General features: G+C 43.7%; 1 protein-coding gene across 1 annotated transcript in view; it reads right to left on the bottom strand.

The window, feature by feature from the left end:
* Positions 1 to 5,434: 5,434 nt before the first annotated feature.
* Positions 5,435 to 12,958, bottom strand: part of ANTXRL (ANTXR like) — a 116,488-nt gene continuing 108,964 nt past the window's right edge. The window contains exon 18 of the mRNA XM_066587517.1: positions 5,435 to 11,311. Coding sequence (XP_066443614.1) covers positions 11,102 to 11,311 — 210 coding nt within the window. The 3' untranslated portion in view covers positions 5,435 to 11,101. The remainder of the gene's footprint in view (positions 11,312 to 12,958) is intronic.

Below are 12,958 nucleotides of genomic sequence, written 5' to 3'. Positions count from 1 at the left end.
CATCTCCCTTGCTTCGGCTCGGCGGATGTGCCCGGCGCATGCGCGCGGCACGTCGACGACGTGCCGGCGACATGCCGCCGGCGTAAGGAATTCATCCGCCGGCCGAAAAAGAAGATCCGGCCGTGAGGAAGAGCAGAGCTTCGCCGCCCGCTACGGATAGGTAAATTCCTTTTTATTTGTATTTTCAGCGCTCACGTCTGCGGGGCAGGAGGGACCCGCTGCAGATTCTACATGTAGAATCCGTAGCGGGCCCGATTTTCCCCGTGGACATGAGGCCTAAGTGATGCCACTGTAACTTCTGAGTGGAGATGGGAGTGCTCCTTACCGCTCCCCTCTCCATTGGCAGATACGGGGGCCGCGCCGTAAAACGGGGTGAAACACCGGGTGTTCACCGCGCCGTATTACAGCGCCATTCATTTTCAATGGCGGCCGTATTCTGGCCGCAAATCGGGCGGCTGGAATACGGCCCCATTAAGGCAATGTGCATGGAGCCTTCGTATGTTGGTCTGGCCCTCTAAAACCATTCCAATTTCTCATGTGGCCCCATGGGAAAATTAATTGCCCACCCCTGATCTAGAGGCTCAGTTACAGAAAATGTGGAGCAATATGTGGCAGGATACCATATGGAACCTGTATGTTTCCATGTCAACCTGTATTACATCTTGTGTCCAAACTAGAGGCGGTACAACAGGGTACTAGAGCCTCCATTCCTGCCTGTATCACATCTTGTATCCAAGCTAGAGGCGGTACAACAGGGTACTAGAGCCTCTATGCCAGCCGTATCACATCTTGTATCCAAGCTAGAGGCGGTACAACAGGGTACTAGAGCCTCCATGCCTGTCTGTATCACATCTTGTATCCAAGCTAGAGGCGGTACAACAGGGTACTAGAGCCTCTCTGCCAGCCGTATCACATCTTGTATCCAAGCTAGAGGCGGTACAACAGGGTACTAGAGCCTCCATGCCTGTCTGTATCACATCTTGTATCCAAGCTAGAGGCGGTACAACAGGATACTAGAGCCTCCATTCCTGCCTGTATCACATCTTGTATCCAAGCTAGAGGCGGTACAACAGGGTACTAGAGCCTCCATGCTGCCAGTATGACATCTTGTATCCAAGGTAGAGGCGGTACAACAGGGTACTAGAGCCTCCATGCCTGTCTGTATCACATCTTGTATCCAAGCTAGAGGCGGTACAACAGGATACTAGAGCCTCCATTCCTGCCTGTATCACATCTTGTATCCAAGCTAGAGGCGGTACAACAGGGTACTAGAGCCTCCATGCTGCCAGTATGACATCTTGTATCCAAGGTAGTGGTGGTATAATAGTGTACTAGAGCCACCAAGCCCATCTCTATTACATCTTGTATCCAAGCTAGAGGTGGTACAACAGGGTACTAGAGCCTCCATGCCCGCCCGTATCACATCTTGTGTCCAAACTAGAGGCGGTACAACAGGGTACTAGAGCCTCCATTCCTGCCTGTATCACATCTTGTATCCAAGCTAGAGGCGGTACAACAGGGTACTAGAGCCTCTATGCCAGCCGTATCACATCTTGTATCCAAGCTAGAGGCGGTACAACAGGGTACTAGAGCCTCCATGCCTGTCTGTATCACATCTTGTATCCAAGCTAGAGGCGGTACAACAGGATACTAGAGCCTCCATTCCTGCCTGTATCACATCTTGTATCCAAGCTAGAGGCGGTACAACAGGGTACTAGAGCCTCCATGCTGCCAGTATGACATCTTGTATCCAAGCTAGTGGTGGTATAATAGTGTACTAGAGCCACCAAGCCCATCTCTATTACATCTTGTATCCAAGCTAGAGGTGGTACAACAGGGTACTAGAGCCTCCATGCCTGCCTGTATCACATCTTTTATCCAAGCTAGAGGCGGCACAACAGGGTACTAGAGCCTCCATGCCTGTCTGTATCACATCTTGTATCCAAGCTAGAGGTGGTAAAACAGGGTACTAGAGCCACCAAGCCCATCTCTATTACATCTTGTATCCAAGCTAGAGGCGGTACAACAGGATACTAGAGCCTCTTTTCAAGAGGACAGTTTTCTGATATTGTAATCACTTACTTATATCAACGTTACAATCACAAAGAGAAAGTTTCATCCCCTCCGACATCCTCTAGGGGGGACTGATGCTAACACGTGTGTATTTTAAAAAAAGACAAATGCTTCCTAAATATGACTAGTGAAAAAGGAGTCCTATTTTCTCTGTTGGCTAGGGTCCCATCTTTGATAAAACCAGTCCAAGGCATGAGGCTAAGCTCTGCAGTTTCTGAAAATGTCATAAAATCATCACCATTCCTTTGAATGAGATCCTTGTCGAAAATTCAATTTAATTGACTTTATATGAATTTATGCTTTTTTTGGAGTGTCTCTTTAAATAAGTGACCACGCAGCAAGAAGGAGCATAGGATCCAGCAGCGTGTGCTGCTTCTAACCTCACCCTTGACTTGAGTTGCTCCATAATGCACTCTGGCTGCAAGTCATCTCAGAGATTGGTTATGTGAGGCGTATGATGCCTTCATAATGACACAGACAGAAGCAGCGACTCCGCTGACAAATTGTTTGTGGCAGGCGGGTGGCCTGCGGTTACAGGGGTTGGTGAAAAGTCAGGCAGTGTTTGTGTTATCCCACCATGACAGCAGGACAGTCCACGTCTCTGTCATCACATGACGCTTTCAATAAGATGTCACACTAACGATGGCCATTTCTTAGTAATCGTTCCTTCCGTTCTTTCATTAGGACAAGAAGAAAGTGACAATCCTTTTATTTCCCAGAAAGCTTGCCTAATATATTAAACTAGTGACAGCTTAGCTCCAGCTTATGGATGAGTGCACAGGGGGTCAGCACCTACGCCTCTGCACGGTATCTGTACCTTTTACATTGTACGGTCATATGGAGGGGCACATCTGCCATGGGGCAAGTTGAGTCTCTCATTCCAAGCAGAGCCTCCTAGTAAGACGTGGAAGGCATCCCACAGCTAATTAATCACTTTCGACCCAAAATCTGGCCAGGAACAGAAATGTCTTTCTAACTCACAGTCCTGCCGCCTGGCTCTGTGCATTCATGCTTCATAGCCCACTCTATCCTCTACTACTCAGACACCAGGAATGGGGAAGGAGTTGGGCTCTGCATGGAGCCAAGCAGTAGGACTATGAGTTGGAAAGGCACTTCTGCTGTTTATTAGATTTGGGGAAGGGGGTAATACACAAAGGGGGCATAATAATTTTGAGGAGCACAGAAGGAGCACTAATTTTAAGGGGAACAAGGGAGGAACTCATTTTGAGGGGCACTATAATTTTAAGAGACACAGAGTGGGTAGAATAATTTTGAAAAGAACAGACGGGTTGCTATGGCTTTGAGGGGCACAGAAGGGGCATTATAATTTTAAGGGCTGCAGAGAGAGGACATATACCATGGGGAGATACTGGTAATGCAGGTAGTGTGTAGAGATGAGTTGTGTCTAGAATAAGTCTTCGTGGTGGTCTGGGCCCAGATAGAGGAGAAAAACTTAAAAGCATGCCACCAACCAGGGACAACATCACCTGTGATCACTGGAAGTAACTACATTGTAATGATTATCACTGTGTACAACTGGTAACTAACTATTTTATGGTGATTGCATTATTTAGAGGTATACTAGACCAGAATCATTGTATTTAATCCTGCCATGTGGTAGATATGCTGTGTCCAATATAATTTTAAGGCCAGGTTTTACTATTAGACCCCATAAGTTCTTTGTGAACCCCTGAGCCTAGGATGTTCTGCTTCTCAAGATCAATGAGAAAGGATGTCCACTGCCTACTGAAAATGCAGTCAGTGGAGAAAGGCGGCTTGTCGGGCAGCTTAATGCCATATTGTATATTAATAGAGCACTTTCCAAGTGCAGCAGATGGACCACTAGGCAGCATCTATCAATGTCTGCAGGCACACTGAACCAATGTGGAGCTGGCTCAACATGTGAGCCTGCTGATGTCTATAGATGCTTCCCAGTGGTCCCATGTCTTCTATTATAGTAGATATATAACAATGCACTGTAAAGGTCGATAGTGTGCCTTTTATCCTCCTTAGAAGGGTTGTCCCACTTCTCACTATTGTTGAGGAAAGACCAAAAAAACTACAACATCTAAAACATAGCACACATTCACTTTAATGGGACTCGGCATGTAATCATCTGGGTTCACTGTGTAATGTATGGAGTTGTCTGCTTTTGGCACATAGACAGCTCCATACACATCTGGCAGCCAAGCACAGACCTATGTGGGAATTAAGATGTTTTGTCAATGGCAGCTCTACTGTCCCACCCCGGCAGCATTTAAGCACGGCCCGACCCAGCGACACACAGTGGTAAAAATACCTGAAGTGTTAATAACGGCTTGCCTTGCAATGTTCACGTGACGCCAGTGCCTCTTAGAGAAACAAACCAACAGAAAATCAAATATAAAATTGAAGTGTAGTTTAAACCGCAGGCACACGTTTTTTTATTCCACATTTTCACACTTTGATTTTCCAAGAATAAACTGCAACAGTCTTAGGTACAATACCCCAGGAACATGTTTTCGGGTACAATCTGCAGTACACTTGCATTAAACAGACACTCCTTCCTTGTAATGCAGTCACCATCAGTCTCACTTATCTGATGGGGAATTCCTGGGAGAGCGTTCCTAGCTGCTTTGTTGGGGTAGACTCCACCAGACTTGTCCTCCCAATCTGGAGCTGCGGAGCGGTTCCTGTACCACCCATTTCAGTGGTTAAGCAGGGGAGTGAGTACATTCCTTGCCAACTTCTTCTCCCTGAGCTGATTCTGACTTCAGGTCCCCGGAGGGGTTGCATCCCATGGTTAATCAGGGATGTGCCCGGGCTTAGCCCAGACAGAAATGCCAGACTCTCAGCCTCAATCACACACGTCTTCCTCTCCCGACTACATCTCTCCAACCACTCTGTACCTGCTCCTGACCAATGATGCCACACAGAGCAGGTAAGGGTGACAGGTGTACAGACAACCACCAAAGTGTGGTGATACCAACATGAGAGACAGCACAGCATACATGACAAAGGACCAACAACCATACAGACACATACACCATCAAAACAAAAAAAAACAAACACAGCCAGAGTACCTGACATGGACATTGGACCCTTGTGGTAGGTGAAGTTGGTGGCTGCAAAGGTTGAGGCCCCATGCTGATTTTTGGCTAAAGGAGGCGAACATTGTTCATTATATACTTCCTAACTGGGGTAGAGAACATATATTTCTGTATATATATTCCCAGAATATATATATATTTAATGAATCAGTAATCTAGTTTCAGTACAAGTTGCACTTATTAATACATTTAAAAGGCACCACAGCTCAGGCCCAGGTATTTAATAAAGCCTATGGAAAGTATCACTCCAGCAATCATTGACAACATAAGAATGAGGCAAAAAGTAATTTCTTTATTTAAATGTTTTATTAACTGAGAGATAGCAAATGATTACAACATGACTTTATAAAGCTTGAACACACATGTACCTGGATGTGTGTCATAGAGTATGATATAACATTGACATACTGAATCTAGATCACTCCATATTGATGTTTGCTTCCTCAATGCTACTTTTCTGCAAAGGTGAACGTACCATAGAGGTAGCCTATGTGGCTGTTATGGGGCCTTTGAAGAGAGGGGACTTCTTTCCAAGTTGGTCCGATTCTCAATTAGGGGCTGAGAACTTGCACAGAAAATGGAAAATGTACCCAAATCATGAACATAAGAAGAAATTACCTTATTGTGGGTATTTAGGATGTGGTGGTGTCAATAGCTCCTCAAAGCTTCCCCAGTTTTATCTCTGCTATGGGATTCTTCATCCCCTATGTTCTTTAAAATTGTACTCACCATGACTAATCTATGGTCACTTTTCTTAAAGGACAGTTTTTATTTTAGCACCACCTGAAGGCTCGAATCACAAAAGCAATTTTTGGTGCAGTTTTTTTAACCAAACCCTGGAGTGGTTTCGAAAGCTATGCCTATTATATATTAAAGGGGCTTTCCAGACTCCAGACAGCTGTCAGTGCTGGGATACATTGGGGTTGAAGTAGCTGTGCTTTCAATTACGAGTGCCGGCCACTGCACAGGGGTTGGAGCAGTGGCTTCCGCTCCGACCCCGATGTATCTCGGCCCTGACAGCCGGCGCTGATGCATACACTTCTGGCTTTGGCTCAAAGAAGGCATGAAAAACTATACCTCAAACGGCATGCGTGGTTCCAGCCTTAATAAGATTAAGGGCTGGTCAATTGATTGTTACCTTTGGATACATTTTCCAAACTATTCTCCATGGAATTGATATCACAATTTCATAAGACCATAGACACGTCTAGGTGCTCTGCATGTGGCTGGGTTCGCTTTAAAGAACTTTTTGACTAATTTCCTTCCCATGTGAACCTGAACAAAATCCCTTCTTTCATTGCCACCATAACATTCCACAAAAGGTAACATGAACAGAGTGAATGTTTCTTTAAGTGATAGGATAGAAGCAGGGTTGTAAATATTAGGTGTACAGAAAATATAGTTGCCCCTGGGCCTAAGTGCGTGATGGGGCCTAATGAATCCTTTACCAGATAGGAAAACAAGAGTACTATAAATGGCACATGATAGTAGGGAGCCCTGGTGTAGATTTTGTATTGGCCCAATGACTTCCAGTTACACCTTAAGAAAGGAGGGAGGGAAAAAAAACAAGTTCTGGGGCCTCCCACACAGATATGATTGTGGTAGATTGAGCCAGCATTATAAGTTGTGATCAATATGTTTTCTTTTGACTCCCTCTCTCTTATGTAGTAGTGATGTTCTGGAAGACAGTACTGCATAGAAACACATCCTAAAAAACCTTGGAAAAAAAGGCTTAAATGTTTGTTAATATGAGAAATCTTATATAAAAGAGCACTAAAATGACAATGATATAGACCTAATACGACCAACTATTATAGAAAACTGCCATTGGAGTAATGCATCGTCACCGTAAGACAAGATGGTTTCCAAAATTTGATGTTCATTGTAAATGTCTGTAGATCATTATGATTCTAACAACTGCCTTTTAGATCCTCCAATACACCACTCCGCCTAAAGTCTATGTCAATCTGTAGCAAACTTTCTTTAGAACTCCAGTCTTTTAACCAAGAGCCTAGATACAAAGAGGCAGCTCATGCTACTGCTGTTTGACCCTTGGAGAAAGAGGCCCATGCATCGGTTGGTCCCATCCCCTTTGGTACCTACTGGGTGGTGAGAATTTCTGGAGGACTTCCCTCTCGAGAAGAACTGTTAAGTTCATTCTAACTTTTTGCTATGGGACCCCTTCTCTTCTATGTATGCCACTGCTCTCTTAATATCTAATAATGATAGTTTTGGAACTTGCCCTGTCATCTGACATAAAGTGTGGGATCTCCAGGCGGTCATCTGAGAATTTCAAAAACAACATAACTAAGAAACTTTGAAGGAAATACCAATACAGAGATAGAACGATAAAGCTTAGTATAAAAAAAATTGCTTAATTTCTAAATATCAGAAAAACTTGAACGTAAAATATTTACGTTACAGTATGGTATGTATACCGTATATATAAATCTCTAATGTTGAATAACCTCCACTAAACAAGATGGCGTCCTTGCCAACTTTGTAACACCAGAGTGAAGACATTTCGTAAAAAAAAAATCAACTTTTTTTTTTCTAGAAAAAAAAAAATCTGTCAACAGTAATTAGGCTCCTATTGTGTAATGTGATTCCATATACCATCTCTTTCTAGTCACTTTCAATGATCTTTCATGTCAACCTGTATAACCTCTTACATAAAACTCATGCGTCTAAGTGCCCTCACTTGGTGGGGTCATCTCTCATTGTCTCCCCTTACATTACTCCCCTTATTTAGAAAATTATGACTCTCAAAAACTATGTTTTAAGGAAGTCTGTCATCTTCATTTTTGACTAGTAAATAGAGATGAGCAAAGCTACTCGACCACGCCCCTTTTTCGCCCGAGCGCCGCGATTTTTGAGTACTTCCGTACTCGGGCGAAAAGATTCGGGGGGCGCCGTGGGTGAGTGGGGGGTTGCAGCGGGGAGTGGGGGGGAGAGAGAGAGGGCTCCGCCATGCCTCTCCCCGGCCCCCGGCGCCCCCCGAATCTTTTCACCCGAGTATGGAAGTACTCAAAAATCGCGGTGCTCGATCGAGTAATTACTTGAAATGAGTACGTTCGCTCATCTCTACTAGTAAAGCAATATACTTTTACATATGTGCCAACATGGGGAATCCAGCCATACCTTTATTTTGTTTGAATCTTGCTCCCCTCTTGAAATATTGCCCCATAAATTGTTTGTGCGCCATATACCAATTAGTGGTGGACCATCCGATGGGCACCTCTGTCAGTGTTCTGGTCTCTTTTCCTGACTCTTGAACCTAAAAATGCCTTCTTCCTTGCTTTGTGACACTTTCAGCCCTGCCCACTGGAGACGTCGTACCTCCCACTTTCCATCCGCTTGAGCTGCACTGACAACAGCGCATGTGCAAAACGTCAGTCCAGCCCAAAAAGGAATCAGAGCACATGCAGTGCACTGGGTGAAAGGGTACATGCACTGTGAGTCCTTCTCGGGCCACTGACGTCACGTGAATGCACCATCGTCAGTGCAGCACAAGTGCATTGAAAGCTCTGCCCACTGGAGGGTCACACAGCAAGAACAGGGGTGGTTTTTAGTTCAATAGTCAAGGAGAGAGCTTGGTCCGCTGACAGAGGTGGACTGCCCATCAGATGGTTTGCTGCAAATTAGCGTATGGCAAGTGAACAATTTATGGGGAGAGAGAGGAGCAAGAAATGAATAAACAAAATAAAAGTTCAGTTGGATTCCTCCTGTTGGCACACATGGAAAAGTATATTGCTTCACTAGTCAAAAATTAAGGCGACAGGCTTTCTTTAAGAGGTGCCACCTCCAAATTACAGCTCCAAATGTCCATTCGACATGAGCTTTTTACTTGGTGAAGATGGGCGAGTGTAATACAGTAGCACACTATCCCTCAACTCCTGTACCCTCTCTAAAGGTGTATGTACCATAGAAGACGAACTGCTATGGTCCCCTTGGAGAGAGGGGGCCAGCCCTGGTTATTTTATCCCTTTTGAAATTGCACAGTGCATGCAAGTATAGCACTTCACTCCAAAAAGGAACCATGACGGGCACCATATTTGCTATGGACTACCTTCTCTTCTATGTATGCCACTGGCTCTCTGTTCTTTAACGGATCGCTACTCAATGAATCTTAAAATTGAAGCCATGTTTGGACCATACCAGGCTATTGTTAGTTGTGACAATATCTAATGGAGCAATTTACTGTAAGGTTGAGTGTTTCATTGGTATTACTGGTCTTCTCAAAGTTTAACCATGCTTTTGAGAAAGAAACTATCAGTCAACCAGTCTAATTTAATCTGTTCTTGAATGTACAGTCGGAAGCACATTCTTTCGAAACACAGTGTCCTTCCCCCATGTTTCATTTTCATCCTTCCATCATTTTAAACTTGGAATTTGCAGAGTTCAATAAACTCAATGAAGATTAAAAAATCTCCCAAAACAACAGTGAAGAATTGTAGAGGAAAAGTCAACTGTAGAACAGTGACGTTGCCCTCAAATGACAAATTCCATGCCTATTTTCTGAGATTTGTTGGACTGGCACTGAGATTATACAATGTTGTTAAGGATTATGAATGCCTTCAATTGTGTAAATTCAATACAGACATATGTACTCAAATAAATTACATTCCCACTTATTGAAGATGACATATTAGTTGTCCCTAACTAACTGAGACTTCCAGCTACTGGGATGGAGGTTAAGAAGATCGTCAACACATCTTATAAATTACTTGAACTGCCCAGCAGTGTCACATGCTAATGCTGTACATAACTTTCACATACACATTTATACAAAGAGAGAATAACTGTTCTCCTTCCGGCCCACACTACAGATGGCATGGACCAGTCTGTAGGCCAATAGTCTGCTGAGAACCTCAACTAGCCATGGTCTTGGCCTTGCCCTGTCTTCTACACTAATCTGATGCAAGCTCTGTCATCATATATTTCGGCAAGGGAACAACTTATTTTTCCGTAGAAGAAGGAACAGTTGATTGGGCCAAGGAGACCTATTGAGATCAAGGAAGGGATCTTAGCCGGCATGCCTGACAGTACAAGCTGGTATCCAGTGCCATTTCTTCCAGGGTGCTTTCCCACGGGACGGAATTGTCTGCAGGATGCAACACAGATGCAGACGTCATCAATTAGAGGAGATTTTGTTGCATTTTTAGCTGCGGAACGTCTTGCAGAATTTATTGCATTCTTTCCACAGACCTTAGTTACGGAATAGGATCTCCTGTATGTTAGAAATCCACAACAAGAATTCTGCAGGACGTCCTTCATTCCGTAGCAGAAAGCTTTTCGGCTGCAGAATTGAATCTTGAATTTTGAAGTTCAGACTTGTGGATTTTAACAGGTGCGGAATTCAAGCCCCGTAGGGATAACATTGTGACGTAGAAATGTGACGAATTCCGCCCCGTTTCTAAGGTCCCTTAGGGAATTTAGTACATGAAAGTGAAGCAGAAAATGAAAACCTGATCTAAATGGAGTTTACATGATACGAGATTGGAGAGGATATCATTGAGGTCAGGCTGTCATCTGAGCACAAATGGGGCATATTTTGCTGGCCAGCAACAAACTCCATTTGTCATTTCTAACATATAACAACAACAGACAGAATAAATAGACCGAGTATGTGTAACCCTTCGGCTGCTAGACTAACATCAGAACAGCAAGAGTTAAAAGCAGCTGCACGACATTGAAAAAGCTCTGGGTTATGATGAAGACCTACATGGGCATTGTAGTAGTCTTGTAAATTTGCCATCTCAAGGGCAATTGCAATGCATTCTGTTGGGGAAGACAGAAAGAAGTTTTGTTATGTGTGATATGTCTGGTTCCTAGATTGCAGAATCTACTACAGGCCAGAACTCTTCTTTTACTACAGTCGTGCAGCCGCTCTAACAAAGTGAAATTAAGTCCAGCGTACAGAAGCCAATGGCATGGGCTCAATGTATAGGCTGCGGAGGAGGGCGAGAAGGAGGTGGACCTGGGGGCATTCGTGAAGGTGGAGGACCCAATGGAGGTTGCCGCTGTGGAGGTTGGTGAGCTGGCTGACTTGGAGGTGATGGAGGGCTTGGTGAAGAACTTCTGGGTGGTGGCCTATAGATAGCTTGGCTTCCATCAGCTTTAACTCTTGTGAAATTAATACAGCGTCCCTAGAAAGGAAAGAAAGTAAAAAATAAAGAGAAAAGAAAGGATAAATCTCAAAGAGCAGCCAAAATTGTCTGTTCCCACATAGCGTTAGTCTGGGGGAACTGGTCAAAGGCAGAACATATAGTCAAGAAATGGCGCCTGTTTTGCGTAAACTTCTGCTTTTATAGCAACTTTTACACTTTCACAAAACTTGATTCGATCCCCATAGAAAAGTTGGCAAAGCTTACAGCACCGTAAAGCGCAGCGCTCGAATGTTTCGACTTGCAGCTGGGGAATGGGGGAGAGTGGACCCCATTCTGGTGATTGCAGGGAGTCCTACTCATTAGTTACTCATCAGTCGAGCCTTTTCCACCAAAGCTTATAATCATAAGCTTTTGAATACCCCTTTAACCCCTAAGGATGCGGCTTTTATTCTTATTTTTCTCCACTTCTCCTTTCCACTTTCAAAAAATCGGAACTGTCTTATTTTTGCATCGACAGCTGTCTGAGGACTTGTTGTTTTTTGTGGGACGAGTTGTAATTTTCAGTGGTATTATTTAATGTACCATATAATGTACTGAAAAACTTTTTAGAAATTTCTAAATGGAGTGAAAAAGGGAAAAAAGGTAATTTCATCATCCTTGGGGTGGGGGGTGGGGGGTACACACTGGCAAAAATGACATAATAACTTTATGGGTCAGTACTAGAGATGAGTGAGTATACTCGCTAAGGGCAATTACTCGAGGGAGTATTGTCCTTAGCGAGTACCTGCCTGCTCTGAAGAAAAGATTCGGGTGCTGGCGGGGGGCGGGGAGAGCGGGGGGGAACGGAGGGGAGGATCTCCCCCCCCACTCCCCCCTGCTCACTCCCGCAACTCACCGCTCACCAGCGCCGGGACCCGAATCTTTTCTTCCGAACGGGCAGGTACTCACTAAGGGCAATACTCGCTCGAGTAATTGTCCTTAGCGAGTATGCTCGCTCATCTCTAGTCAGTACAATTTTTTTTTTTAAATAAAAATTTTTATAAAATAAAATAAAAAAATAAAAAGATTTTCTGCCGCTATTTTCTGACCATCGTAACTCTTTTTTATCTTTCTGTCAGTAGGGTTGTGTAAGGGCTTGTTTTTTGCGGGATAACCTGTAGTTTATACTGGTACCATTTTGGAGTACATACGACTTTTCTAGTGCTTTTTATTAAATGTATTTCTATGAGACAGGGTGACCAAAAAAAGCACAATTCTGGTGCTGTGCTTTTTTGCTTCAGTTTTCTTTTTATTATGAATACAGAAAAAGGGTTTTCTTTTTAACATTTAATATCCTTTATTTCTTATAAAAGAAAAAAATATTTTACACTTATTTTTTTCCAATAGGGGATTTAAACTTGCATTTATATTGAAGTATGTGATATTTCTACTGCTATACTACAAAACAGCTAGAGAGTCTATTTTCTACTAAGTCACATGACTGTGTATAAAACGAGCATGTTAGAGAGGCAGAGTCTCTCAGAAGCAAAGATGGTCAGAGGCTCACCAATCTGTGAACAACTGACACCAAGAAAATGTTCCTTAATGTAAAATTGCTAAGACTTTGAATATCCCACTGTCTACAGTACATAATATCATCAAAAGATTCAGAGAATCTGGATAAATTCATGTGCACAAGGGACAGGG

The sequence above is a fragment of the Eleutherodactylus coqui genome, chromosome 13 (genome assembly GCF_035609145.1).
Source record: "Eleutherodactylus coqui strain aEleCoq1 chromosome 13, aEleCoq1.hap1, whole genome shotgun sequence".
Taxonomy (NCBI): Eukaryota; Metazoa; Chordata; class Amphibia; order Anura; family Eleutherodactylidae; genus Eleutherodactylus; species Eleutherodactylus coqui.
The sequence above is the reverse complement of the archived record's forward strand: the minus strand, read 5'-3'. Positions and strand labels throughout refer to the sequence as shown.